At 44.1% G+C, this 23,824-nt stretch overlaps 2 protein-coding genes across 6 annotated transcripts; one reads left to right on the top strand and one right to left on the bottom strand.

Moving 5' to 3' along the window:
- Positions 1 to 1,725: 1,725 nt before the first annotated feature.
- Positions 1,726 to 21,202, bottom strand: ATG16L1 (autophagy related 16 like 1). 5 transcript variants are annotated; one of them, XM_081912449.1, is made up of 20 exons: positions 20,994 to 21,202; positions 20,635 to 20,842; positions 20,176 to 20,269; positions 18,420 to 18,525; positions 17,563 to 17,636; positions 16,181 to 16,432; positions 15,155 to 15,220; positions 13,870 to 13,956; positions 12,210 to 12,266; positions 11,961 to 12,008; positions 11,118 to 11,220; positions 9,940 to 10,045; positions 9,178 to 9,248; positions 7,963 to 8,034; positions 6,542 to 6,662; positions 5,959 to 6,064; positions 5,194 to 5,343; positions 4,801 to 4,848; positions 3,560 to 3,661; positions 1,726 to 3,162 (listed from the first exon to the last, which is right to left on the bottom strand). In XM_081912449.1, the coding sequence occupies exons 2-20, from the start codon at positions 20,747 to 20,749 to the stop codon at positions 3,069 to 3,071; spliced, it is 1,872 nt and encodes a 623-aa protein (XP_081768575.1). In that variant the 5' UTR covers positions 20,750 to 20,842; positions 20,994 to 21,202; the 3' UTR covers positions 1,726 to 3,068. The 5 variants fall into 5 exon arrangements, with proteins under 5 accessions (XP_081768575.1, XP_081768574.1, XP_081768577.1 ...); XM_081912448.1 differs by having other exon boundaries at positions 21,044 to 21,202; XM_081912451.1 differs by lacking the exon at positions 12,210 to 12,266 and having other exon boundaries at positions 21,044 to 21,202.
- A 391-nt stretch (positions 21,203 to 21,593) lies between these two features.
- On the top strand, positions 21,594 to 22,003 carry LOC309370580 (large ribosomal subunit protein eL39). Its single transcript, XM_081912501.1, has one exon. The coding sequence runs from the start codon at positions 21,660 to 21,662 to the stop codon at positions 21,813 to 21,815; it is 156 nt and encodes a 51-aa protein (XP_081768627.1). The 5' UTR covers positions 21,594 to 21,659; the 3' UTR covers positions 21,816 to 22,003.
- Positions 22,004 to 23,824: the final 1,821 nt, after the last annotated feature.

Below are 23,824 nucleotides of genomic sequence, written 5' to 3'. Positions count from 1 at the left end.
TGGAGGCAGGACGTATAATCATAACTCTCCCTATGGAAGGTTGCATTGGGCCTCCATTTCACTGGATCCTCAGTTTTGTAGCACAAGACTAACCCTGCCTAGTTTATTACATCACACCTCACCACTTCCACCTCTGCCTGCACCATTCTCCTCCTTTGGAAACAATGCATAATCCTTAAGTAATCCTTCATCCCACTGATTCAGCACTAGGAACTGTCCTGGGTATTTGCTAGATCCCCAAGGTCAACTATGCAGAGTGCAGATGATAAAGGGCTGTAGCTCAGTGGTGGAGAACATGCCTTCCTTACAAAAGGTCAAAGGTTCAATTCCAGGCAACCCCAGCTAGAACTGAGAGAGCCTCCACCCAACCACACGAAACCCCCAAGTGCCACTACCAGTCAGTGAACAATAGCTAGATGGAGCAACGGTTTGAGGCAGCAATCTGTGTTGATGCTTTCTTAGCCAGGATATGCAATGTTAGATTTTTACTACATGAGGCGTCAAGGCACCAAACATACAGATTCCGTGGAAAGGAGGCAACTGCGGACATTTTGTTAAATCCATCTAACATTGTAACAGGTTTGCAAACCCTGACAATCCACTGAGTACACAGGTCTTTCCAGGTGACTGCATCTTCACCTGCCCCACGCCTGACATCTTGGTGGGATTAAGCTCTCAGGCCCAAAATTCCCACTCCTCCTCTAGCAGGAGGAAGACGGAACCCCCAACCACACCCCCATGTTTCTCAGCAGCGGCACGAAACATTGCACAAACGAGATGGGGGGGGGATCCTTTTGCTAAATGGGGAAGACTGGCATTCTCTTTACTACTGTGCAGCCGCTAAGGGCTCTGTGCACAATGGAAAAGCAACAGGCAGCCTGTTAAGCAGGTGAAAAGACAAAGGAGTCACATTGTGGGAGTCCACAGCAGCAACTTTGTTCCCCCGCTGTTCCTAGCCCTTCCTCAACCTGGAGGGTTTAATTCTACCAGGTTTAACTCTCTCCACTCCTAGCCACTGTTGCATATGGAACTGCTGCTGTGAGAAGACACCAGTCAGGTGCCCACCAACCTCGCTTACAGACCAGCTCAACCTTTTTTGCAGTGAGCAGCTTTTACTCTGGATGCTGCCATGTTGATGGTCTTTGGAAGAGGATGTGAAAATAATTCGGCAGTTTTGCTATGGAAACCTGCTGTGCTCCAATTCGTAGACAAGAGGTTGCGGAGGTTTGGATCAAAGGAAGGTGCTCCAGGCTGTATGTGTGGAATTGTCTGTTCCAGTAGACCTGAACTACGTCACGAATTTGTGTCAATTGTTAAATATCATCTGTGTAGACAGGAGGGAGAGAAATTAAAGAGAGCCACAATGTGTGCAAACTACACTGAAAGGATGCTAAACCTCTGCAGGCTGTGATGTGAACTCCCCCCTTTGCAGTATTAAACGAAAAACTCATTTGACCTCTTTACAAACAGATTCCTGGGTAGAATGCTTAGCTAGGCTGTTAAGTTCAGGTGAAAATTACCTGAGTCATCCCTTCTTCTGCCTCCACCACCTTCCAACAGCAGCAAGACACAACGGTCAGCAGCAACAAGCAGAGCCCACATGTAAATAGCTTCCTACTTCCCACCACATTATACTATTTAAGAGAAAGCCTTCTGCCATCTGTTCAGACACTTTTCTACACTTCCCCTGCCCAAAGTGGATAACAGAAGAAAGGGAAAGCAGCGTGGATTTAGAAGCAGGACACAGGTTTATTTATAACCGGTCAAGTACTAGTGGGCGGATTAATACAATAAATAAGATCTTTGTCCCGTGTCCTGTTTTCCTCTGCAGAAGTTGTCAAAACATGAGGGGTCCCCTGGCAAAACCCCCGGACATGAATAATTCCTGCTCACCTCTGCCATTCAATACAAATACTTCCCTACAAAAACAAGCTTAGGAAGGAAGCAAAATTATAAAGTGCAAATTAAAAGGCAATTAAATGCTGGTGGCTTGTCTCACAGCCCACTGGATGTGGAAAAAGTGTTTGGCTGCATCAATGTTCAGTGCCACAAGCTAGCCCCTCCCCAAACCATATTGTGCATTTGAATGCCGAGGGGCACAAGCCAACCACCCTGCTCCGTGGCAGAGAAGAGAGAGAAAGAGAGAGAGAGAGAGAGCTCGAACACAGGAAGAATATTGCACATTTTCTCAGTGGCAAGTGATCTGAATTTGCCAGCACCAGGACATTTACATTCAGGGCTCTATCCCCCCACCTTTGCTCCTCTGCACTCAAGAGGCTCCAATACAAGGAGGACAGCAGAAGTAACCGTGTATTTGGTTTTGGTGCTGAAGTCTTGCTAGTTGTACATTCTTCATCACAGCAGCAGCGCTTATCATTCTAGCTCACAATTAAAACCCAATACAAACTGGGTCACATTAAAATGCTTCCGTTCCACTGCCACCTGGAAAGCCTTTGGAGGATGCAGCATCTCTGAAAAAACAACAACCCTAGAACAGACAATTCCCTCAATGGCAAGTTATAATGATACAGGGCGCTGTGATTTAGTAAATGCTAGTGTCTCCCTCGACGCAACTGCCAATGTCATGGGCTTGGTCATATGAGATTACAGCAGAGCCCCCACCCTTCCTATGTTTCAGGATCCTTCACATCGCATCCTAAGCCAGCCCACAGAAGAGAACACAGGTGACAGCACATGCATAACATCAGGACAAACAGGAACTCTGCTAGAACACTCCAGAGCTTGAAGTGCCACTGGAAATTAAGGAATTGTTTGGCACTGCTGTCTGGTGTGGAAACTCTTTCCAATGCAGAGATGATACATCTTAAATGACTCCACCCAATGAAGTCAATCCTTGACGGAGGTTGAATGCTAGCAACGTACTTTCGATGGGAAGGGGTTTTCTTCCTTGGCTGATGCATCAGCAGCTCTTTCCCAGACCCAAACTTTTGTGTTTAGCAAAAGACTTTTGCCTGAAGTTAGACACTGGACTTCTGCCCTGTCCAGACAGATGCGGACCACTGCCCTCCCATGCAGGTTTTTGGCATGCTGGTTTTTGTGCTTTCACGTCAAAATTCAGACCACAGCACAGCCTTGTTTCCTTTGTCCACACTGACCACATGGGCTCCAGATGGTGACCATGCCACAGCATTGATTGAGTTGCTGAAACGAAGCATGAAATCAGTTTATTAGATTGCGGAATACACTCAGAGTCCAGGTTAAAGGGAAAAAAAAGTGCTATTCAGTCTCAGTTGATTCATTTTTTAAAGCGTGTGCTGCAACTTAGTTGAGCCACTCAAGTATGCTCGGATGTCATTTCTTAATCTCAATGCATACCAATGATACATTGAATTATGGGGTGATCCTAACCAAGTCTACTCAGATTTAAGCCCTACTGAATTAAATGAGGCTTACTTCCAGGTAAGTGGGGTTAGGACTGTTGCCTTAGTCATTAAACCAATCATTGAGGGAGTGTTAAACTTCAGCTTACAGGCTTCTATGTAACTACCTCACCATCACACAAGATCTCTGGCATTCTGACAGCATCATCTTGCCTCACCTGTGATGCTTGGAGAGTACCCTCTCCACTTTCCCAGTAAGCACATTCCAAATATAGAGTGACCCGTCTGCTGAGCCAGCCGCCACATAATTTCCATCAGGGCTGAAGAATCATGAGTTTGGTTCAGGGAAAGAGCAGAAAAAGATTCATTTATTTACCTTTTTGTCAAGATACTGGCCTCCACCACTGATTTATATTGTGCTCATAACGCAAAATCACTATGTAAGCTCACCCACCAAAGCCTCCCAGAAATGCAGCACAATAGCCATAGTTTAAACTAGAGCTTTGAAGTCATAAACTAAACAGACTCTCTTCAGAGAGTCAGAAAGGACTATAGTAGTGGTGTCAACACAAATTATTCAACACAAACTGCAGTAGATGAAAGGTGGCAAGGTACCCATGTTGCAGATATTTGGCAATTAATCTGCACTATTTCCAAAATTCCACCCAGCAATGTGACTATGGTAGAACAGCTGCTTGTCTAGCCAGGTGGCAAAGTGTCATAAAGGAATAGAATGATGGGGACACCCCTTCTGTCAGCTTGGGGAAGTGGGGGAAAGCACACATTTAGTTGCAATGCAATATAGAGTTGATGCTAAATTACTTTCTTCTTGTCTAGAGCAGCATAAAGAGTGTGCTCCACTCACCAGTACTGCAAGCTAGCTTAGGGGCTCTAGAATTCATTTTTTTTTTTTTCAGGAAAAGTAGTCCAGTTTAATGAGACACTCAACCTAAAATCTCTTCTTACTAATCGGTGGGAACAGAATCTTGAGACCAAAGCTTCATACAAGCACAGAACTCCTTATCTACCTTGAAGGGAGTGTACCAAGTTCATCTCTCCACTTTTGCTAATAAGTTTTATTATGTTTTTATATATGCTAGAAGCTGCCCAGAGTGGCTGGGGCAACCCTGTCAGATGGGTGGGGTGCAAATAAACAACAACAACAACAACAATCACCACCACCACCACCACCCATTGATCAGATCTTTCACTATGCAGAACCCAGTAAGCAGCATGTGCAAAAATAATAACATTCACACAAGGATGTTAAAGTTCTGAAGCTAAAACTGGATAACTTAATTCTTAGAATAAGAAATTATTTTGGAACTCTGGTTACTTGGACATGAAATGCAACATTACTTTTAATAAAGAGGATTACTCAGGATCTTGAGTGCATAAAATGGAAAGTATCACACATCCCTCTCAAGTGCCCTGTAGTTAAACTAACACTGCTGCTTACCTGAATACAGCTCTGTTCCAATCAGACCCGCATTTAAACCCTTGAGCACTGGAAGGAAAAAAAAAGGGTAAATAAAACTCTATCTTTCACATTTTACTTTTAGGGCAGCTATGAAATAATTGACATTTCATCTCTACAGACCCAAATATGAATAACCCAACAACAAGGGAACTCCTCACAGCACCCCTTAGATACACAAACCTGGATCCCTCCTGGATTTAACAAGCTTCTATATTAGTATGAGATGTACAAAATAGAGGTTTTTCCAGGACCAGACTAGCCTACTTACTACCTTTGCCAGTTATCATCATGGCTAACCCTGCAGTCCTAGTAGCAACACTACACATACAGCAGGCTTATAACTCCACAACCCACTTGTAAAGCAGTACTCACCTGAAAGTCTGTTTGACAGCACTGACTCTGAGATCAATAATCTTCAACAGGTCATCTCGTGAACAGGTGAGGAGTTCTGTTCTCTCTGGGTTGAGATCTAGAGCTGTAATCCTACCAAGCAACTCCATTTCCCGTACCACACACTCAGTTCTAAAAAAAAGGTGACAAGAGTTAGCATTTCTTTTAAGAATACTTTGCTCGGTGCACCCAGGCATATGAGAATGCAAAGCCTCGCTAGTTAGCAGCAGCATACTATAATAAGGGATGGAAACCAGATATCATGGTTCACATGCTATACACAGGATTAGTTAAATTCTGTGCTGTACCACTTGCAGTCTGAAACAGAATTAGTTTTTCCAAGCATGTGAGCAAGAATTTAAAGGCAGAGGAGTATTTTACGTAGTGGTAGGTGAGCTCATATCAGTTTGATTCAGAATTGGCTCAGCATCTATGAATTTTCTTGGAGAATTCCAAAAAAAAACTCATCTATTTTCCAAGGGTTCCTTCCCTAGCTCATGTTGTTTTCAATAAAAATTATCACCTCCTTTTCATGCATTAATAACAACTCAGACACAGCTGTGCAACATCCTGCAGGGAACTGTGCAGTCTGAACTATCTGCATAAATCACAGCTCAAGGAATCTCCCATGCCCTGGAAGCAGCGGAACTTCACTGATCACACTGCCCGTTACAAATGAACCAAAGCTAAGTCAGAGGGCCTTTTCAATGTCCCCTTACCCCAGCGCATCCTCCATCTCAAACTTACCTAATATCCCAAAAGCGAATTTTCTTGTCGAAGTGTCCACTCATCACACACTGTTCTGTGCAGACCAGATCATTGCAGCTGGAGCCAGCAAACACTGTTTTTATACCTTAAAAAAAGAAGACAACAACAACTATAACCCCCACACTCCAACCATACTCTTCTCTCAGCAAAAAAACAGTTGAACCCATCACTCATGCACCAAACACAATTATTGTCTTAATCCAATTTCACTAGAACTGTGACTGACCAGTAAGAATGCCAGCCCCATAAGTTAACCCCTCTAATCACAAGCAAAGTAGCTCCAAAGACGTTGTGAGCAACCTCACGCTGTCACAAGAATCTCAAGCAGAATGATGATGTGGTGCCCTCTTGCTGAGCATTATGGTAATACAACATGGTAGAACAAACTAGTTTTGATTCCAAGTAGATATCAAAATCTTAATAGAAGGGTCATCAGTACCAAGCTTGTACACTTTTGAGAAATAACAAGTCAATAAAAGTTTTGCTCTTGTGCCCTTCAACACATGCGAGACACACAAAAAACAAGGGAACTGCTATTGTATACGTGGAATAGCTTCCTTACAGACTTTGCTGCGCAGGTCCCACAGTTTGAGGGTTCTGTCGTGACTCCCAGATACAATGCGCGCATTGTCCAATAGGAATTTGGCCGACAAGACTTTTCCACTGTGCCCCGTGAGCGTGTGCTAGAAAGAGATTGACATCCTATTAGTGAAAAGGCTTGGCAACAGTTGCTCTCTCGAGCCATGCCATCCAACCATTTAGCAAGCACAGAACACTGATAATGTTACCCAGACTCAAACACGGTTTGAGATCTAAACAATCCTAGTTTGGTGTGCCAAGTGCTGATTTGCCAAGCACCTGCTGTATAGCAGACCGCATCCGCATCTCTTAGCTGGGTAAGGTGTCAGCAACCATAGAGGGTGGGCCTATGAGCCATGGTTGCTAAATGGAAACTCAGCATTCAGTGGGAGTATATCCCAAATTACCTGGTGCCAGGGATATGCAACAGGAGATGGCTTTCACCACTTTGTCCTGCTTCCCAGAGATATATGGCTGGCCATCTTTGGAGATGGAATACTAGTCTAACTAGACTTTTGTCTGATCCATAGGGAACTGCCTTATACCAAGTCAGACCATTCGTCTATCTAGCATAGTACTGTCTACACTGACTAGCTGCAGCATTCCAGGGTTTCAAGCAAGAAACTTCTCCAGCCCTCCCAGGACTTGCTGGGGATGGAACTCAGGCCCTTCTGCATGCAAGGCAGGTGCTCTAGCATAGAGTCACAGTCTTTCAGGGAAGCAATTCCTAGAATCTTGAGGCCTCCCCCCCCCCAGTTCACACATATTAGTATTTACAGTAAAATGAAGCTCCTTCTACTGGGTCCCTTTGAGCCTCTAGTCTACTGTCAACTCCAACTAACAGTGGAGGCTATTGCAGCTATCCTACCCTAGAAGATTTTGAACTGGAGTTGCTGGAAGCTGGACCATCTGCATGGCAGAGAGGGAGCAAACTAGAGAGTGAAAGAGATGAACGTGAAATGTGTCTTTATGCTTACAAAGACCAACTTCAAAATGCAAAGGAGAAATACGCTACTTTTATCTGTTCACCAACCTAGAATTGGTCTGCTTCCACCAAAGCCAATATCATTCTTCAGCAGTGTTTTAATATTAATGTTAAGCAAAATTCTGCAAAGTATAAAAATTTCTCAGGAAGGTTCTCCTTCAGACCCTCTTCTCGTTTGCTGATCTCTCAAACAGTACATTCTATCTGTATCAGCAATCTGCATATGCCAGGTTAACTGTAAGAGCTCTTTGTAAGTAAAAGAAGAAAAGAGATTAACGAGCCACTCAATTTTGAAAGGTGTCAAGAGCTGCAGTTAAAATCCTGCAGCACATCCCTACAAATTTCTAACACTTTTTGATATTTAGAAGACAAGTGAGAAGCAGGCATACATGCCACACCTGTGGGGAAAAGATACTCACCCGTAACCGATGATCATCCACAGTCCAGATCCTACTGGCAAAGTCATTTGAAGCGGCTAATAAATAAGAACCCTGGGGAAACACAATTTTAAACTCTTTCAATATGATCTTTCTTCTTCTAGAACAAGGATGGGGAACCTCTGGTCTTGCAGATGTTGTATGGACTACAACTTCCAGGCGACCTAACCAACTGTCCATGCTGGTCCACCACCAACTGGAGGGCACCTGGTCCTTTCATTGTTGTAGCAATGTTTTCTAGACTACCTGCTAGTTTTCTAGACTACCACTACTACCTGCATGGTCATCTGCATCAAAGGAATATTGTATCTGTCTGTCACCAGCTTATTTCAGATCACTGCTGCATCCTGCTACTTCTTCTTGACCTCCTATTAGGTCTCTTCCTGTCCTCTCTTTCGATGCTGAGACAGTGAGTACCCTTATTGTTGTCTTTAAGCTGCTTTCTGTTTCACCTTCTTACCTGAAGTTAAAGAACCTCTCACCCAATTTTCTTTACTCGTCTACCACTGCTCAATCTTTTCACACTTAGTGCCCCACCCCACCCCATTCCTTCTCCCACTTTCTTCCTGCCGCAGCTGATAACTTGACAAGAGCTCTTGAGAAAGATGTTTTGCTGCAAAAGAGGTCTCAGCTAAAAAATTGAGATCATATACCCATAAAGTGGCTCCAATACCTCAAAAACTCCATTATCTGTTTATGTTGGATAGCAATGTCAGTCACGTCTACCCAGTGCTCTAGAGTAACACAAACTGAACGTATCTCTATTTATCAGCAAATACTCTCCCAATCATAGCATGTCTAGAGTATGATGGAAGCGAAAATGCTGGGAGCTGCGATGGTAAAGGAGGCAAAACCACTGGGCAAATCAGACCTTTTACTGTTCATCACTGACCTCAGCAAAACACTGTTAGATATCAAAAGAAGCAGAGACGTATGCCATGTGCCTCACGAGTTATGAAACTGTGACATTTCATACCTTGGCAAAAAATCAGTGCATGTTATATACAAAAGTCATAAGCAAGTCAATCTTACGAAAAGGACAGTATTAATCAGTGCTTAAATGGCTCTAATTTTGTACCTATTTCTGGACGATTGTGTCATTTCCTCCCTTATCTATTTTGTGCTTATTTCAGAGACATGGTTTGGGAAGTGCGGTGGGAAACAGTTGCAAAAAAAAGGGCTATAATAAATACTCACCGCACTATCAAACTCTATGCTTGTAATCCCTGCATTACTGCCAGATAGAGAGCCTTTAAGTTCACACTTTTCTGTGGTGCAAGAAAAAAGAAACAAGAGTTAGGAGGCAGGAAAAAGATTGAACCCATGTCTATTTCATTCAGCCAAAAGCAAGAGCAACATGTATTTATTTCATTTCATTATTTTCTAAGAGGATTTAAAACTGGTTCTTCATTCAAAGAAATGTCAGGGCAGGGTGCAACAAAAATACACAATAAAATGGCCCAGAAAAATATCAAACCATCACAATAAATCAATTTATCAAGTCATGAATCATTATGGAGGGATACTTTGGGATGATTTCTGATGTTGTTATACAGATATTGAAGGAAAGTATTTGAAAAAAGCAACACCATAATGAAAACCCACAGATCTGATATTTCAGGATCACTGACATACAACTGTATGTAGCCTTTTCACTAGAAATGTTTGGGACCAAACCTGGAACCTCTTTCATCCAAAGCAAATACTGTCCCACTGGAATTATGAGTTCTCTCTTCTCTGAGTAGCGAACAGTTCTGGAGAAGACATTTATCATCATAGCTGAGTGGGGAGTTGAAGATGAGTTTCCTACATCCAAACCCAACATCCTAGTCACCATATGAGAATGGCTCTTTCAAATGTTCTGCACTGTAGCTGCAGATCTTCACAATTATTTTGAAGATGTCAACTATGGAATCAGTCTTAGGAGGAAGCTCATCTGTACCTATTTAAGGAACTTACCTCCACAAATTTCCCAGAGTTTGACTCTCCGGTCCAAGCCTCCTGTTGCCAGTAACCGGGAGCCAGGGCTGAACTGCACCGCATTCACCTCCCCATCGTGTGCATCCTAGGGGGGTGGAAAAGAAACAGGACATCAACAGTTATAGGTGGTATCAAAAGACACTCCAGTCTACAAGAGATACTGCAAGCTTGAAGCATGACCCACACTCACACAGTGTAACACCAAGTGGATCATTTGTCAAAACTACTATTTTCCTGTTTGATTTCAGCTACATGAAACCAAGCATATATAACAACCAGATCTCTAGAATAAACATCCCTAGAACAATGGCTGTGGTCTCTCAACCAACTAAGATGGTTAGGGGACTCCTGCCCATTATATTCTAGATGGAACGTATTTCTCCTCTCACCATTCACAATCACGAGGTCTCAGCTTGAAAACTAAAGATCATGCACATTAAGACACATCCCAAAACTACCGGCTCCTTGGCTCACTTTGTCAGATAGCAGTCGGCACCAAGCCGCTTACACTTTGGCAGCATGCACTGACTTTATCCGCATATTGTCAGCAGCCTCATAACACCTCACAGCATTACTAAAGTGTGGATGAGAGATAGAAAGCATAAAGCTGCTGGGAGCTGAGAAAGTAGCGGGTGTGCAATTCACCAGTGCAATCAGAGATTTATGACATCATCACTGACCTCAGCAAAACATCTATTAATGAACGAGTTTGTGACTTGTTTTACAAAACTCTAAAACAGGGGCCCAATTTTGGGCTGCCCTTGTCAGCCAAGCCAAATATTGTGGGCATCAGGACCCTGCTTCTCCCTCTGCCATGGGCAATCACTTGGCTCCTCTCCTAGACTCCAGGCCTGTTTTGCACAGCAGCCAGGTTAACCTCTAGCCTTCCTCCCAATCTTGGAGCTGGGGAGGGGTCAGGGATTCCCTCCCACTTCTGCTGCTCCAAAGTTGCGAGAAGGCAGGCTGGAACAGGTCGGGCTCACCAGCGGATGGTAGGACACTCACCACTGCAAGTGAAGATGTGAAAGCGAGAGAGGGACATCTGCATAAATGGCTACAATGACATAATGATGCCATCAGTAAACAAAAACAGATTCACCTAGAAGTTAAGCTACCAAGTTCTACATCTAAAGATAATGTCTCTCAAATATACTTACAAAGACACACAGAGCGGTGGTAGGGACTCGCACCTCTTTGCTTGCGCCTGGGTGTGCCTCCACGTTATCTTGAGGGGTAGGGCATGAGGATAAAGAGCGTCTCCTGAGAAAGGGCACAACCAATGCATATAGTTAGGCACAGGTGGGAACCAGCTCTGTCTTCAAATTATAGGCAGGGAGATGATCCCGACTACACAATAGGGTAAGAATGGGAGGGAAGGGGCAGAGAGACTTCAGCCCGATTCAGGTATAACAGCAGTTGGGTGGTTACACCCACAGAAATGGCTTTGCATGGTTGGGATTCCCCTGGCTGCTCTAATCTTTGCAACTGGCTTCTCCCGTGGACCTGATGGATGGCATGGTAACTTGAGGTTGCTGTTGGCCTGGGGAAGGACGCACCAACATTACAGCAGCCTTATGGAGTCCTGAGTTAAAACTAATCAATTCAAAGATCACTGCTAAGACAAGTTCCTGCAGCTTTTCAATTTATTTTAAAGAAATGTTTATTTTTCTCCCATATAAAGTAAATCCCACTGAATTGCAAAGGTATCTACTCCTCAGTCTAAAGCTCACATTGCATTTCTACACCTAGACACAGATGCTCAGCTCAGTGCAGGAAGGACTACAATGAAAGGCCACAGCACAGTCATTGCAACTACAGTTAACTTACAATTAATATTGCTCTTGCTTTTAACCCAGCCCTCATCTAAGAGGGTAAAGTGCACCTTTTAACGGGGAAGTCTTTTCACTGCTACAGTTAACAACATCAAAACAAGGCAGTTACTTCAACATCCCTCACTCACATGCTGGATTAAGTGTGAATAATTTCAAGCGAATTTTCACCTGGCAGTATCAGAAGAGTGATGTCCCAAAAGGGGAGACTCAGACAGACTGGAGGGAAAGATCAGAGGTCAGCACACAGCAGATGTAAGGAACAGGAAGTTGAAAACCAAAGAAAAAAAGGGGGCGGGGAGGCAGAAGCTAGAAAAAAAGGCTGAAATAAGGACAACTGTTTGCAATCCTTGCATCACTGGAATATCGGTGCATATTGTACTGATATGTAACAAAAGAGGCGAATGTATTCTAACCTACCCAAATATATTAGTGATAGAGTCCAGAAGGCCTCCAGCTGGCTGGGAGTGTCGCTTACTAAAGAGGAGGGGAGGACAGATTTAAATCTTGTTGTTCAAGCAGAGATCAAAAACACACATAGCCCACAGCATGCAACAAGGAGAGCATCTCTCCTCGAACCCCAACTTCAAGCAGGAAATTCAAATTCAGGACAGTCAAAAAAGTCACCACGTTGGAACTGAAGAAATAAAAATGCTTGCATCACCAATTATGAATTGAGCGCAATTCATGTTGGCCTAACAGCAGGAAGAGGAGGCTCCTTACAGAGGTTTAAGCCATTTAGACTTTGAGAATAAAATTAAGAATTTGTATTAAGAAATAAGTTTTCAGAGATAAAGCAATCAGGTGGTTATGATCCACAAGAGGAGCTTATAAAGAAATATTTTCATAGCCGAATATGAAACTGAAAGAGTAGCTTCATAAGAAAAGGATATATTTTTATTTTTAAATTAAAAATTGTGATAAGAACTTTGGCCCACTAAGGGTGGGGGAGATAAAGGTCTGTCTCCATCACTCTCTCTGTCTATCAGTCTTCCAAATACTTAAAGCCAGTCTGCTTCCTGCTTCCCTTCCACCTGCAGTTGCTGCCACTACTACAGGGCTTTGCCACACCCAGACACAGAGTGATGGGTTAATTGCAGCTCTCCAAAGCTGTGAGAGCCAATTTAGGTAGCTGTGCCATGGTCCTTTCAGTCAAGAGAAGAACTGTCTGCAACAGCTCCACAACATGCCTCCTCTTCATTGGAACAGGACCACAGACCTGACCATACTGCCAGCTCTTGGCCTCCCTTGCATTAGCGCTGCAGTGCTCCCTCCAGTTCCAGGAACAACAACCAGCATGGCAAAGGGAATTTGTGGAAAACAAGGCAGCAGCTGCTCACACTCTGTTTTCCTGGGAGAACATACAAGTCAGGAAATGGTAGTTCTGGGATACTTTGAATCATAGAATCAGAGTTGGAAGAGACCACAAGGGCCATCGAGTCCAACCCCCTGCCAAGCAGGAAACACCATCAGAGCACTCCTGACATATGGTTGTCAAGCCTCTGTTTAAAGACCTCCAAAGAAGGAGACTCCACCACACTCCTTGGCAGCAAATTCCACTGTCAAACAGCTCTTACTGTCAGGAAGTTCTTCCTAATGTTTAGGTACTTCCATTAAAGTATAATGATATTGTTAAAAAAAAAGGAGATCTCCCTAGCTAAAAAAGGTTCTGTGGAAAAGTGAGAGGTCACTCATACTAAAAACAATTCTGATACTTCACAGGGCTTCATAACTACTGACATTTTGAATGGTATGGGAATAGTTCACAGGACGTTTCCCCAATGAAATGAATGGAAACACAGAACTCCAACCCAACAGGGACTGCATAGGAGATATACTCAAGTACATTCATTGCTTCCTCAGATGCTGGCATTTGTTAGCCAAGAAATCACAAATACATCCATATTGGAAATAACAACTCTCTCAAAAGTATTTTCCTTTTCAGGATACAATAGCAGCAGTTCTCAAACTGCTACACCATTAAGGATATGTGCAATTCCTCCCCCCACCCTTGGAATTCTTTGTTAGCTTCTTGTGGGTCAGGGTGGGGGATCCATTATTTTATCCTCATTCTTCTTACCTGGCTGTTCGATTGACAGCACGCACCGGAGATGTCTCATCAGCAGGGTCAGAGGTTTCATCCGCCAGCACTTCAATATCGTCATCCCTGGAGGACAGGACCGTGCCTTTTTTGAATCATTTGAGAGTTGAAGGACATTCAGGCATTTGGGCTAAGCAACTCCCTGCCCTCTCAACAGAATTCATAAGCTTGCTTCCTTATATGGCTAAAGGGAAAGTGCACTTTTACAGACACCTTCTTTATGCGCACTAAGGAATTAATTAGCCTAAAAGTAAGGAGAGTTTTGCCACTGATGTTTTATTTGCTTTTTTGTTTTTATTACCTGTTGATTTTTTGAGTATTTTTACTGTTGGTTTTGCCCAATCCAAACCTAAGTTGCCTTGAGCATCTAAGTAAGGTGGAATTCTACCCATTCTTTTTAGTCAAATTTTGCCTTTGAAATTCAAGCTGAGCCCACATACATTGTTTACATTTTACAAAGTGTGATTTTTGTGCACTCCAGGGATAATAAAAGAAAATGAGAGAAAGCAAATTTGGACTCTAAGTCGATGTAACCTCAAGCACAGAACTGATCAGCTTTCACATACTAGTAATTTAGATCAATATTTTAAAATATTTTTGATTGTAGGTTATTGTTTTTTTTAAAAAACCTGTAGTAAGTATAAACTAACAGCAGCTTGTTACTTTCCAGGAAAGTAGGAAATTGAATTTGAAGTGGAAGCTTGAGGTGTCTTCCCAACCACTGCCTTGTGAATTCTCTCAAATCAGCAAGCCAAGGATAGCCCAGAATGGTTGGCTGGGGGTTCAGAGGTGTGCATGGACCACAGGTTAGGAACCCATGATGTAGTGGAAAATTTCTTGTTTCCAAAGAGGCTGCTGAAGGAGGGGACGCACCACAGTAACAGCTCACCGGCTTCCTTTTTTGGCTGGTCCCCAACTGCATTCCCTAATGCTCACAATGCAGGGACCTCCAGTTTCCTGATCTCACAGGGAAACCCTTCCCATCTCTTATCTATCTCATCCATTTCTACAATCAAGTAATGCAACACTGCCAACTTAAAAGTTGTGAGCTTAATTTGCATTCCTCCGTTCTCTTACAGGTAAAATTAAGACCCTTTCCCCCCACTTGACCGCACACTTCAAAGTGCAGAATGCTATAGTCAAAATTTAATGAAGAACATTCAAAGCTTGAACAGACCAGTAATGTTCATTGTGGGGTCTGTGTCTGCTTCCTAGGACTGGCACATGTAGACATTAGGGAAGAATGAGGTGAGGGAAGACTTACTGTTCAATTGGCAGCGGCTCTTTTGCAGCTTCTGCTAGTTCCTTCTGAAGCTTGGCTTGCCGTCTTCTATGAGGGAAAACAGAAATGCTAGGAAATCCTGTCACTGGCTGACATTCTCTGAAGGAGTGTGCAAATGATTCAAAAATATCAAGGGTCCAATAATCAGAGGCTGAAATCCCAACCATCTTACTGAGTTCAGCACAATCACCAAGAAGTGCTTCAATAAATATCTCTATGTCATATTGACTTCTACTGCCTTTCGAATTCTCTCCCAAAGGAGGCTTAGCCGATGTTCACAATTTTTTGCATTGTATCTTTGTGTACCACTCAAGATGTTTGTAGTTAAGTGTCATAGAAATTGTTTAAGTAAACAAATAAAAAGTACTCCAAGCAACTGAAACCACATGTACCGCCAGTGACATAGCTAGAACCAAGGATGCACCCAACTTACACACTTGCTCTTTCAGGTAGAGTTCAATCCCATTTTCAGAAGGTCACCTGCCCAATTCTGGGACATGAGAATCACCAACCGACAAGGATTCAGTCTCAGTTTGTTGCCCCACCTCCATCCCATTACAGTGCCCAGACATCAATTCAGTAATCACATAGCCTTCCCTGACTCAGATGGCACAAAGAAATACAACTGGGAGTCATCAGATGGTACCCAGCTCCAAACTTCACCTAATGCTTTCACTCAGGAGACAAGATTAGCATTACAAGCATGCATGCAAATAAGGCTAGCGAGGAGCAATTGAACAGATACAAGCTGTATTACATAAACCATTCTTAAATTGCTCTACATTCAGATCAACTTCAATCTCAAAAAATGCCCTTCGCCAGGATGCACTGAGTCGTTAAGTGGCCAGGATTACTGGAAAAAATACTGAGATCTACTCACAGAGACACAGAGTTTCTATGTTCACCCAGAAAAGATGGGGATAACATTTGGGGAAAATAAATTTTGGGGAGGGGCTTTTATTGCATATTTAAGCTCAACTCAAAGGTTTTAACTTGCTGGTATCATACCTGGAATCTTTCTCATTTTCTGCATTGAGCCGATTAGCTTCTTGAGCTTTCTCTGCCATCCAGCGTGTTACCAGCTCTTGGTTATCTTCCGTAGTTTTTCTCAGTTTTTCCTCAAGGGCAGTAAAGGTAATCTGGAGTGCATCATACTCATCCTTAAGAGTCTGATTGGCTCTTTCAAGATCTTGTAGCTTGTTCCGCAGGTCCTGGCACTCTGTCTCTAGTTCAGATATCTTCTGCAAATATTCTACAATCCTTTAAGAGAGGCAACCCATATATTTATTATTTAGGTGGCACTGTGGGTTAAACCACAGAGCCTAGGACTTGCCAATCAGAAGGTGGGCGGTTCGAATCCCCACAATGGGGTGAGTGCCCATTGCTTGGTCCCTGCTCCTACCAACCTAGCAGTTCAAAAACACGTCAAAGTGCAAGTAGATAAGGCGGGAAGGTAAACAGAGTTTCTGTGCGCTGCTCTGGTTTGCCAGAAGTGGCTTAGTCATGCTGGCCACATGACCCGGAAGCTGTAAGCCAGCTCCCTCGGCCAATAAAGCGAGATGAGCGCGGCAACCCCAGAGTCAGTCATGACTGGACCTAATAGTCAGGGGTCCCTTTACCTTTACTTTACCCCAGGCTAATGCTTAAACATGACTCAGGTAGCTCACTACACTTAAAGATCGCTTAAATAGTATAACAAAACCGAAGGAAATAAAAACAGGCAGGCAGACAGACAAAGCACAGTATTCAAAAAAGCCACCAGCTACCTGTCAGGGCAAAAACATGTCAGAATAAAAAGATATTCACCCACCAGTGATAGCAGGAGAGGTGGGCATCCAAATTTCACGAGGGCAAAATGCTCCACAAAGTTGGTGTGGCCACTGAGAAAACCCTCTGACATTATTACAAACCGTGCTTCTGATGTGGGATATAAATAAGGGCTTCTTCACCTGTTCTTAGACAACAGGCAGGTGAGTACAAAATAAGTCAGTCCCTTCACTTATGATGGACCCAAGACATTTAAGGCCCTAAAAGTAGTCACCAACACTTTTAATTAAGTCCAGAAGCAAAATGGGAGCAAGTGCCGGCTATGCAAGGCAGGTGTAGTAAGATACCAAGGGCACCCACCCACCAGCCTCCTTGCTGCCACATTCTGGACTACTGAAGCATCTGAATACTCTTAACAGTAGCCATATGTAAAGCACTTTGCAATAATCCAGTGTAACCAAGGCATGTGTTACCACAGCCAGGTCTGGCTTCCCCGGGAAAGGGCAGAGCACGGGCACCAGCCTAAAGTGGGCAAAGACACTCAGTTATAATGAGAATTCAACCAAAAATTGGCATCCAGCACCAAAATCAAATTCTGTTAGTAGTAAATGGGTTCTACTCACTTTGTATTATTCGTTTGCATCTCACTGTCCTTCTGTTGTATTTGGTTTTTCAGGTCAATCACAGACTGGGCCAGCTGTGAAGGAAACTATGTTACTGAGGAAAAACAACTATTAATACATTCTACTTTTTGTGTTTGATTTTCCTCTAACCTCAGTGTTTCATTTTTTTCCTGAACACCCAAGCATACATACACCTGCCAACTTAGCATAACATTTCATGCATGCTGAAATCGTACTATTATTTATTAAATATTTATTAAAACATTTATTACAAATATTTACTCTAGTCTTTGAAAACATATGGAATATTTGCTAGACCCAAAGAGTTGCATTTAACTAATTTTTACTTAGAGTACATTTACCAAAAGTTATAACTATGACTTAGGTCTGTTGATTTCAATGGGTCTACTCTGAGTAAAAGTTAGCTGAATACAACCTAAGTGTCTTTATTGTTTTTCCTTGAAGAGATACCTGCGTCATTATTAACCAATGTTACAATATTAGTATACAGTCAAACCTTGGTTTTCAAACAGCTCCGTTTTCGAATGCTTTGGCTCTCGAACACCAAATACCCGGAAGTAAATGCTTTGGTTTTGAATGTTTTTTGGAACCCAAACGTCTGACGTGGCTTCCGTTTTGAGTTTCCCTATTGAACTGAGGCTTCCGCTTTCAGTTTTAGAACGTTTCGGAAGTCAAATGGTCTTCCGGAATGGATTACGTTTGAAAACCGAGGTTCTACTGTACAGAAGTTAAGTTTTCAAACTTCTGAATCCCACAGTAAGCCTATAATTACTCTGGTACCACTGCAAAAGAACAGTATTGAAATGTTACACATGGATACAATGGGTGCTCCTAACCTCGCCACGCTTCTTGTGCAGCTCTGTCAGCTCTTCTTGATGCTTAATTCTAAGCTGGGCTATTTCTTGCATGTGAGAATCATTCCTTGCACCATCATGTCCTGGACTGGAATTTCCCAGAGGATGAGAAAAGAAAAATTCTCAGTTTTTAATTCACAAAGCATTTCAAACTACTTTTTATCCAATTGCCACAATCCATTTTTCTATCAAACTTTTTGTTTCATATGGCTATTCCTATATTTAACATATTTCACTTCATTTAAAAGAGTAAAATTAATGTTTCAATGTAGAACTTAGATTACATAAGCAGAGCACCGTATCTCCATATCAAGATTTTCTTTTTTTTCCTGTTCGGTACACCAGTGATTTTATGTACTTTGTTGACCATTTTAGCTATGGGTGAATTGATCTCCAAGATAAATGCCCGCAGTTTCTGCAGATATAGTGAACATCCATTCTCTCTTCATACCCTATAGATATCCTATATGGCTCAAAATCATACTAGCTAAACTTTTCAAAAACCTAGTATTACCAACACATTTAGCGTATCATTTCTATCACTGGATAATAAATAATATGTACCCTTCGTTGGGAGTAAGCCCAATGGTATTGAGGAGTTACATCCAAGAAAATATGTACAGACAATAAGCATTATAGCAGTTCTTAACAGTACAGTGGTACCTCTGGATGTGAACGGGATCTGTTCCTGAGCCCCGTTCACATCCTGAAGGGAACGCAACCTGCATCCGCGCGTCATGATTCGCTGCTTCTGCGCATGACGTCATTTTGAGCGTCTGCGCATGCGCAAGTGGTGAAACCCGGAAGTAATGTACTCCGTTACTTCTGGGTTGCTGCGGAGCGCAACCCAAAAACGCTCAAGCTGAAGCAACTTCAACACGAGGTATGACTGTAGTTTTAATAACTGCTATACAAGAAAGCTAAAATATACCGTATTTTTCGCACCATAGGGCGCACCGGACCATAGGGCGCACCCAATTTTTATTTGGGGGGGGAAATAAAGGGGAAAATTATTTTCCCCCCCCAGGCGCGGGGCTGGGGCGGGGGAAGCTCGAGCTTCCCCCGACCCCAGCCCCCAAACAGGCAAGTCTCCGCAAGCAGCGGGAGCGCTCCCGCTGCTTGCGGAGAGGTCCGCGAAGCCTGGGCGCGCTGAGCTGAGCGCGAACAGGCTTCAGCATGCAGGCAAGTCTCCGCAAGCAGCAGGAGCGCTCCCGCTGCTTGCGGAGAGGTCCGCGAAGCCTGGGCGTGCTGAGCTCAGCGCGCACAGGCTTCAGCATGCAGGCAACTCTCCGCAAGCAGCGGGAGCCCAGCACTGGGCTCCCGCTGCTTGCGGGGAGGTGTGCGAAGCCTGGAGAGCGTGAGGGGTTGGTGCGCACCGACCCCTCTCACTCTCCAGGCTTCAGCGAAAGCCTGCATTCGCACCATAGGATGCACACACATTTCCCCATCATTTTTGGAGGGTGAAAAGTGCGTCCTATGGTGCGAAAAATACGGTATTCATATATTAAGAACATGAAAGCCTTGCTGCATCAGACCAAACACCCATCAATTCCAGCATTCTGCATTCAGTGTGATCAGCCGGAGGTCTATGGGGAAGCCCTAGAAGGACATGCATGCAACAGCACTCTCTCACTAATACTGAAAGCAGTACATAGCCATTATGACAAATAGCCATCGTTGGTGGAAAGGGAACAACACCAGACACAGTAACCATCACTTGTACTGATTCAGCAAGTACCTGATCTCATGCCGGCTTGGCAAGTCATATTTTTCCACTTGTAGCTTGTCAGCCAGCACTGAATGGAAATCTGACTTCTCCAGGAGCTTGTTATCTAATGAGAAGGAGTTCAGTTAAAAACAAAAGAAACCACCAGTTTTACAATCCAGCAATAGGATAATAATGTTTTACTTACTTTAACCTTTGCACCGGAAAACAACATTATAAAAGCAACGTTTTGCATACATGCTCTTATAAATATAAGGCCATTAAAACAGGGCTGGCTACTTCAATCTGACTAAGAAAATTTCAAAAGACTTTCACCCAGACGACAAGTTGTTTACAATCCCGCAAAAATAACCTTCCTCACACACTATGGCCTCTCACACACAATCATTTGGTTGGCAGTCAGTTTTGAACAATGTATGCTGTTGGGGCTAAGCTGGAGACTTTCAAGCAGCCACCAAAACCTTTACTTACACTGCAAGATAATCTCTTCAAAGGCCTGTCTCTGCAGCCGGTCCCGTCGCCTCAATTCGTCCAGTATGTGCCGCTTCCAGGCGGGGAGGCTCGCTGCCCTGAGTCCAGAAGACATCTTGCCTTCTCAGCCTCCTCAAGAGTTGAGTCGCCGGCCTGGCAACACCTTCTCCCCCCTGCGAGGGGCTCTATGAAAGCGAAACGACGAGCCCTAAGAAACAAGCAGCCAGCAGAAGAGAAAATGAATCAAGCGGGCGCGGCGGTCGGTTCAAGGAAAAGAGAGAAAGGGAAAAGCGAACAGGAAGCACCAGAAGGCGGCGGGATGGGGAAAGCATGGAGGGGAAAGGGAGGCGTCCAGCTACCCTGAGCCGACTGGGGCGGTCGGCGGGAGAGGGACGGGCGAAGAGCTCACCGCCAGCTACTGAGGAGGAATGGCGCAGCCGCGGAGCTTCCCTCCTCTGCAGGGCCCCTTCGCCATTCTTCCCCCGGGCCGCAGCCCCCATCCAGCCCCACGGCAACTTCCCGCAGGCGCTCCGTTGGTCCCGGTCGTATAGCGTCAGGAGGGACCTTCCACCCTGGAGTCGCAGGTTAATGACGTCAGCATCCTAGTTGGCTGCGCCTGACTGACCACTTCAGCGCCATTGGCAGCGTCATCCCGCCGTAGCTGCATGCCCCTGATATTCTCTTTTACTGTGTATCCTCCTCGCACTCCATCCATTGCAGAGATTTTGCCTCATTTAGGAGAGTGGATTTAACAGACTGGCAAATGCGCAGGTCGACTCTGTAAAAAAAATGGCCGCGGGCAGAGGGCTTCCCTAAGCTGCTCCGTTTTTTGTTTTCTTTTTTAATAGTCTGTGCACCGACCTCCTTCCTGGGAACGGATCCTGGGAAGAGGCGTCTCCGAAGCCGCCATCTTAGGAAGCGAAGGGGCAAAACAGATTTTGAGAGTGTGGACTATTGCGTAATACGGAAATTTCAAGCTCTTTTCGTTTGTGGCCGTTGTGGTGAGCGGTTGGTGGAGCTTGAGTATGTCTTCCCACAAGACTTTCAAGATCAAGCGGTTTCTCGCTAAGGAGCAGAAGCAGAACCGGCCCATCCCGCAATGGATCCGCATGAAAACTGGCAATAAAATCAGGTACAACTCCAAAAGGAGACACTGGAGGAGGACCAAGCTCGGCCTGTAAAGAGAAGCAGCTCCAATCTTACCGGCACAACCCTGAATCTTGCATCAAACTCTCAAGCGCCAGAATGGTCTGTTCCTACCAACCTGCCACGTTATTAGGGTTGGAATTCTGTTTTGTGCTGTGCAGTCTCCCCCCTTTGTAAAAATATTTGTTATTACAAATATTAATGAATTTAAAACTGAATGATGGAGGCGGGGGAAATAGGGGAATTTCAACACGTTCTTCGCCTCGCCCATACTCTGGCCGTCTGCAAATGAAAGCTGTGCCTTGTCCATCTGAGCTGGGCAACTTTTTCCCCGTTTCAAAACATGCTTCTTAGTTAACCCCCCCCCCGCACCGCCCAAAGGCTCAGAGCCTAGACAGCTGCTCCACTGATCCTCCTCAACAGAAAGAAGCAGATTTTCCACCCCCACCCAGGTCATTGCAAATTAGCCCCACACTCCAGATGAGCACGGGTAATGTTTACTCAGAAGTAAACCCTAGTGCGTTTCATGGGACATAGTGCCAGGTAACGGGCTCCGAAGGCGTGACCAACGTTTTAGTCTCTTGCAGCAAAAGCAACAAAGAATCTCACGGCACTTCAAAGACTAGCAGGACTGAACTTTTCGTGGACTACAGTGGTACCTCGGGTTACATACTCTTCAGGTTACAGACTCCGCTAACCCAGAAATAGTGCTTCAGGTTAAGAACTTTGCTTCAGGATGAGAACAGAAATCGTGCTACGGCAGCGCGGCGGCTGCAGGAGGCCCCATTAGCTAAAGTGGTGCTTCAGGTTAAGAACAGTTTCAGGTTAAGAACGGACCTCCGGAACGAATTAAGTACTTCACCTGAAGTACCACTGTACTGTGTACTGCACTTCATCAAATGTATAAAGTGTTGTCTTGAGTTGCAGGTACATACACTAGGGAAGCGGGGGAGAGAGATTGTAAACAGTGTAGTCAGAAGGAAATGAAATGTCATAAAATACATGTTCAAGGAAATCTTAAAGTGTATCTGTTGCAAAGCAAGCCTCATCGTATTCAGTATACCTAGGTGTGGGTGAACATACTTGCACCCTATATTGATTTTGAAATCTTTGTAATTTCAATAGGACTCTGAAACAATGAAAATGTTTCCTTCCTCCAAGGAGCCAAACAGTGAGCGCATGCAGTGGCTTTTGTAGGAATTAATGATGCTTCTAATTTTTAATAGGTGGTGAAAGAACACCATTTCAAGAATCATGACTCAGAGTGTATAAATAGCTCTTCTGAGAGCACAACAAAAGCACTGTCACTGTCTTGCACAGCAGAGTCAGAGTACATGACAGTTTAATGGGTGTTTAGTGCAATAAATAGCTAAATGCATGTGTACCATGAAGCATGTGCTACTTTGCATGAGTTTCAGAGGAGCTGGGGATTTTAGTTGCTACCTTCAGTCTATAATAATATTAAAATATGCTCCAAAAATACTTGTAGGCAACCTGCAAATAAAAGTCCCACATTTTAAAAAATGTCATGTTGGTATTAGGAGAACCTCACTGTTATGCCCATCTGTGTGAGGAAAGGAATCTTACCTCCTCCTAAGATATTGCAAATGTGGGGAGACAGCAGGGCCTTGTCAATACTGACCCCATTTTTCTGGATATTTCTGAAGCTCTAACATGCATGTTAATCTTAATAGAAGCTGCAGTTTGTTTACCTTGGAATAACTCCCTGGTCCTGAATGGGGTAACTGTCCCTCAAGGACCAGGTGAGCAGCCTGGGAGTCATTTTGGACTCATAGCTGTCCGTGGAGGTGCAGGTTAATTCTGTGTCCAGGGCAGCTGTTTATGAGCTCCATCTGGTACGCAGGCTGAGACCGTACCTGCCCGCAGACTGTCTCGCCAGAGTGGTGCATGCTCTAGTTATCTCCTGCTTGGACTGCCATGCGCTCTACTTGGGGCTACCTTTGAAGGTGACGCGGAAACTACAACTAATCCAGAATGTGGCAGCTAGACTGGTGACTGGGAGCGGCCGCCAAGACCACATAAC

Source organism: Podarcis melisellensis (assembly GCF_964234715.1).
Source record: "Podarcis melisellensis genome assembly, chromosome: 5".
Taxonomy (NCBI): domain Eukaryota; kingdom Metazoa; phylum Chordata; class Lepidosauria; order Squamata; family Lacertidae; genus Podarcis; species Podarcis melisellensis.
The sequence above is the reverse complement of the archived record's forward strand: the minus strand, read 5'-3'. Positions and strand labels throughout refer to the sequence as shown.

Coding starts and splice junctions, on each gene's coding strand:
- ATG16L1 (XM_081912449.1), bottom strand. CDS start 20,749: ATGTCTTCTGGACTCAGGGCAGCGAGCCTCCCCGCCTGGAAGCGGCAC. Junction 16,433..17,562: donor ATGCAAACGAATAATACAAA/GTGAGTAGAACC, acceptor CCTCTCTTAAAG/GATTGTAGAATATTTGCAGA. Junction 8,035..9,177: donor GCATAGAGTTTGATAGTGCG/GTGAGTATTTAT, acceptor GTGTTTCCCCAG/GGTTCTTATTTATTAGCCGC.
- LOC309370580 (XM_081912501.1), top strand. CDS start 21,660: ATGTCTTCCCACAAGACTTTCAAGATCAAGCGGTTTCTCGCTAAGGAG.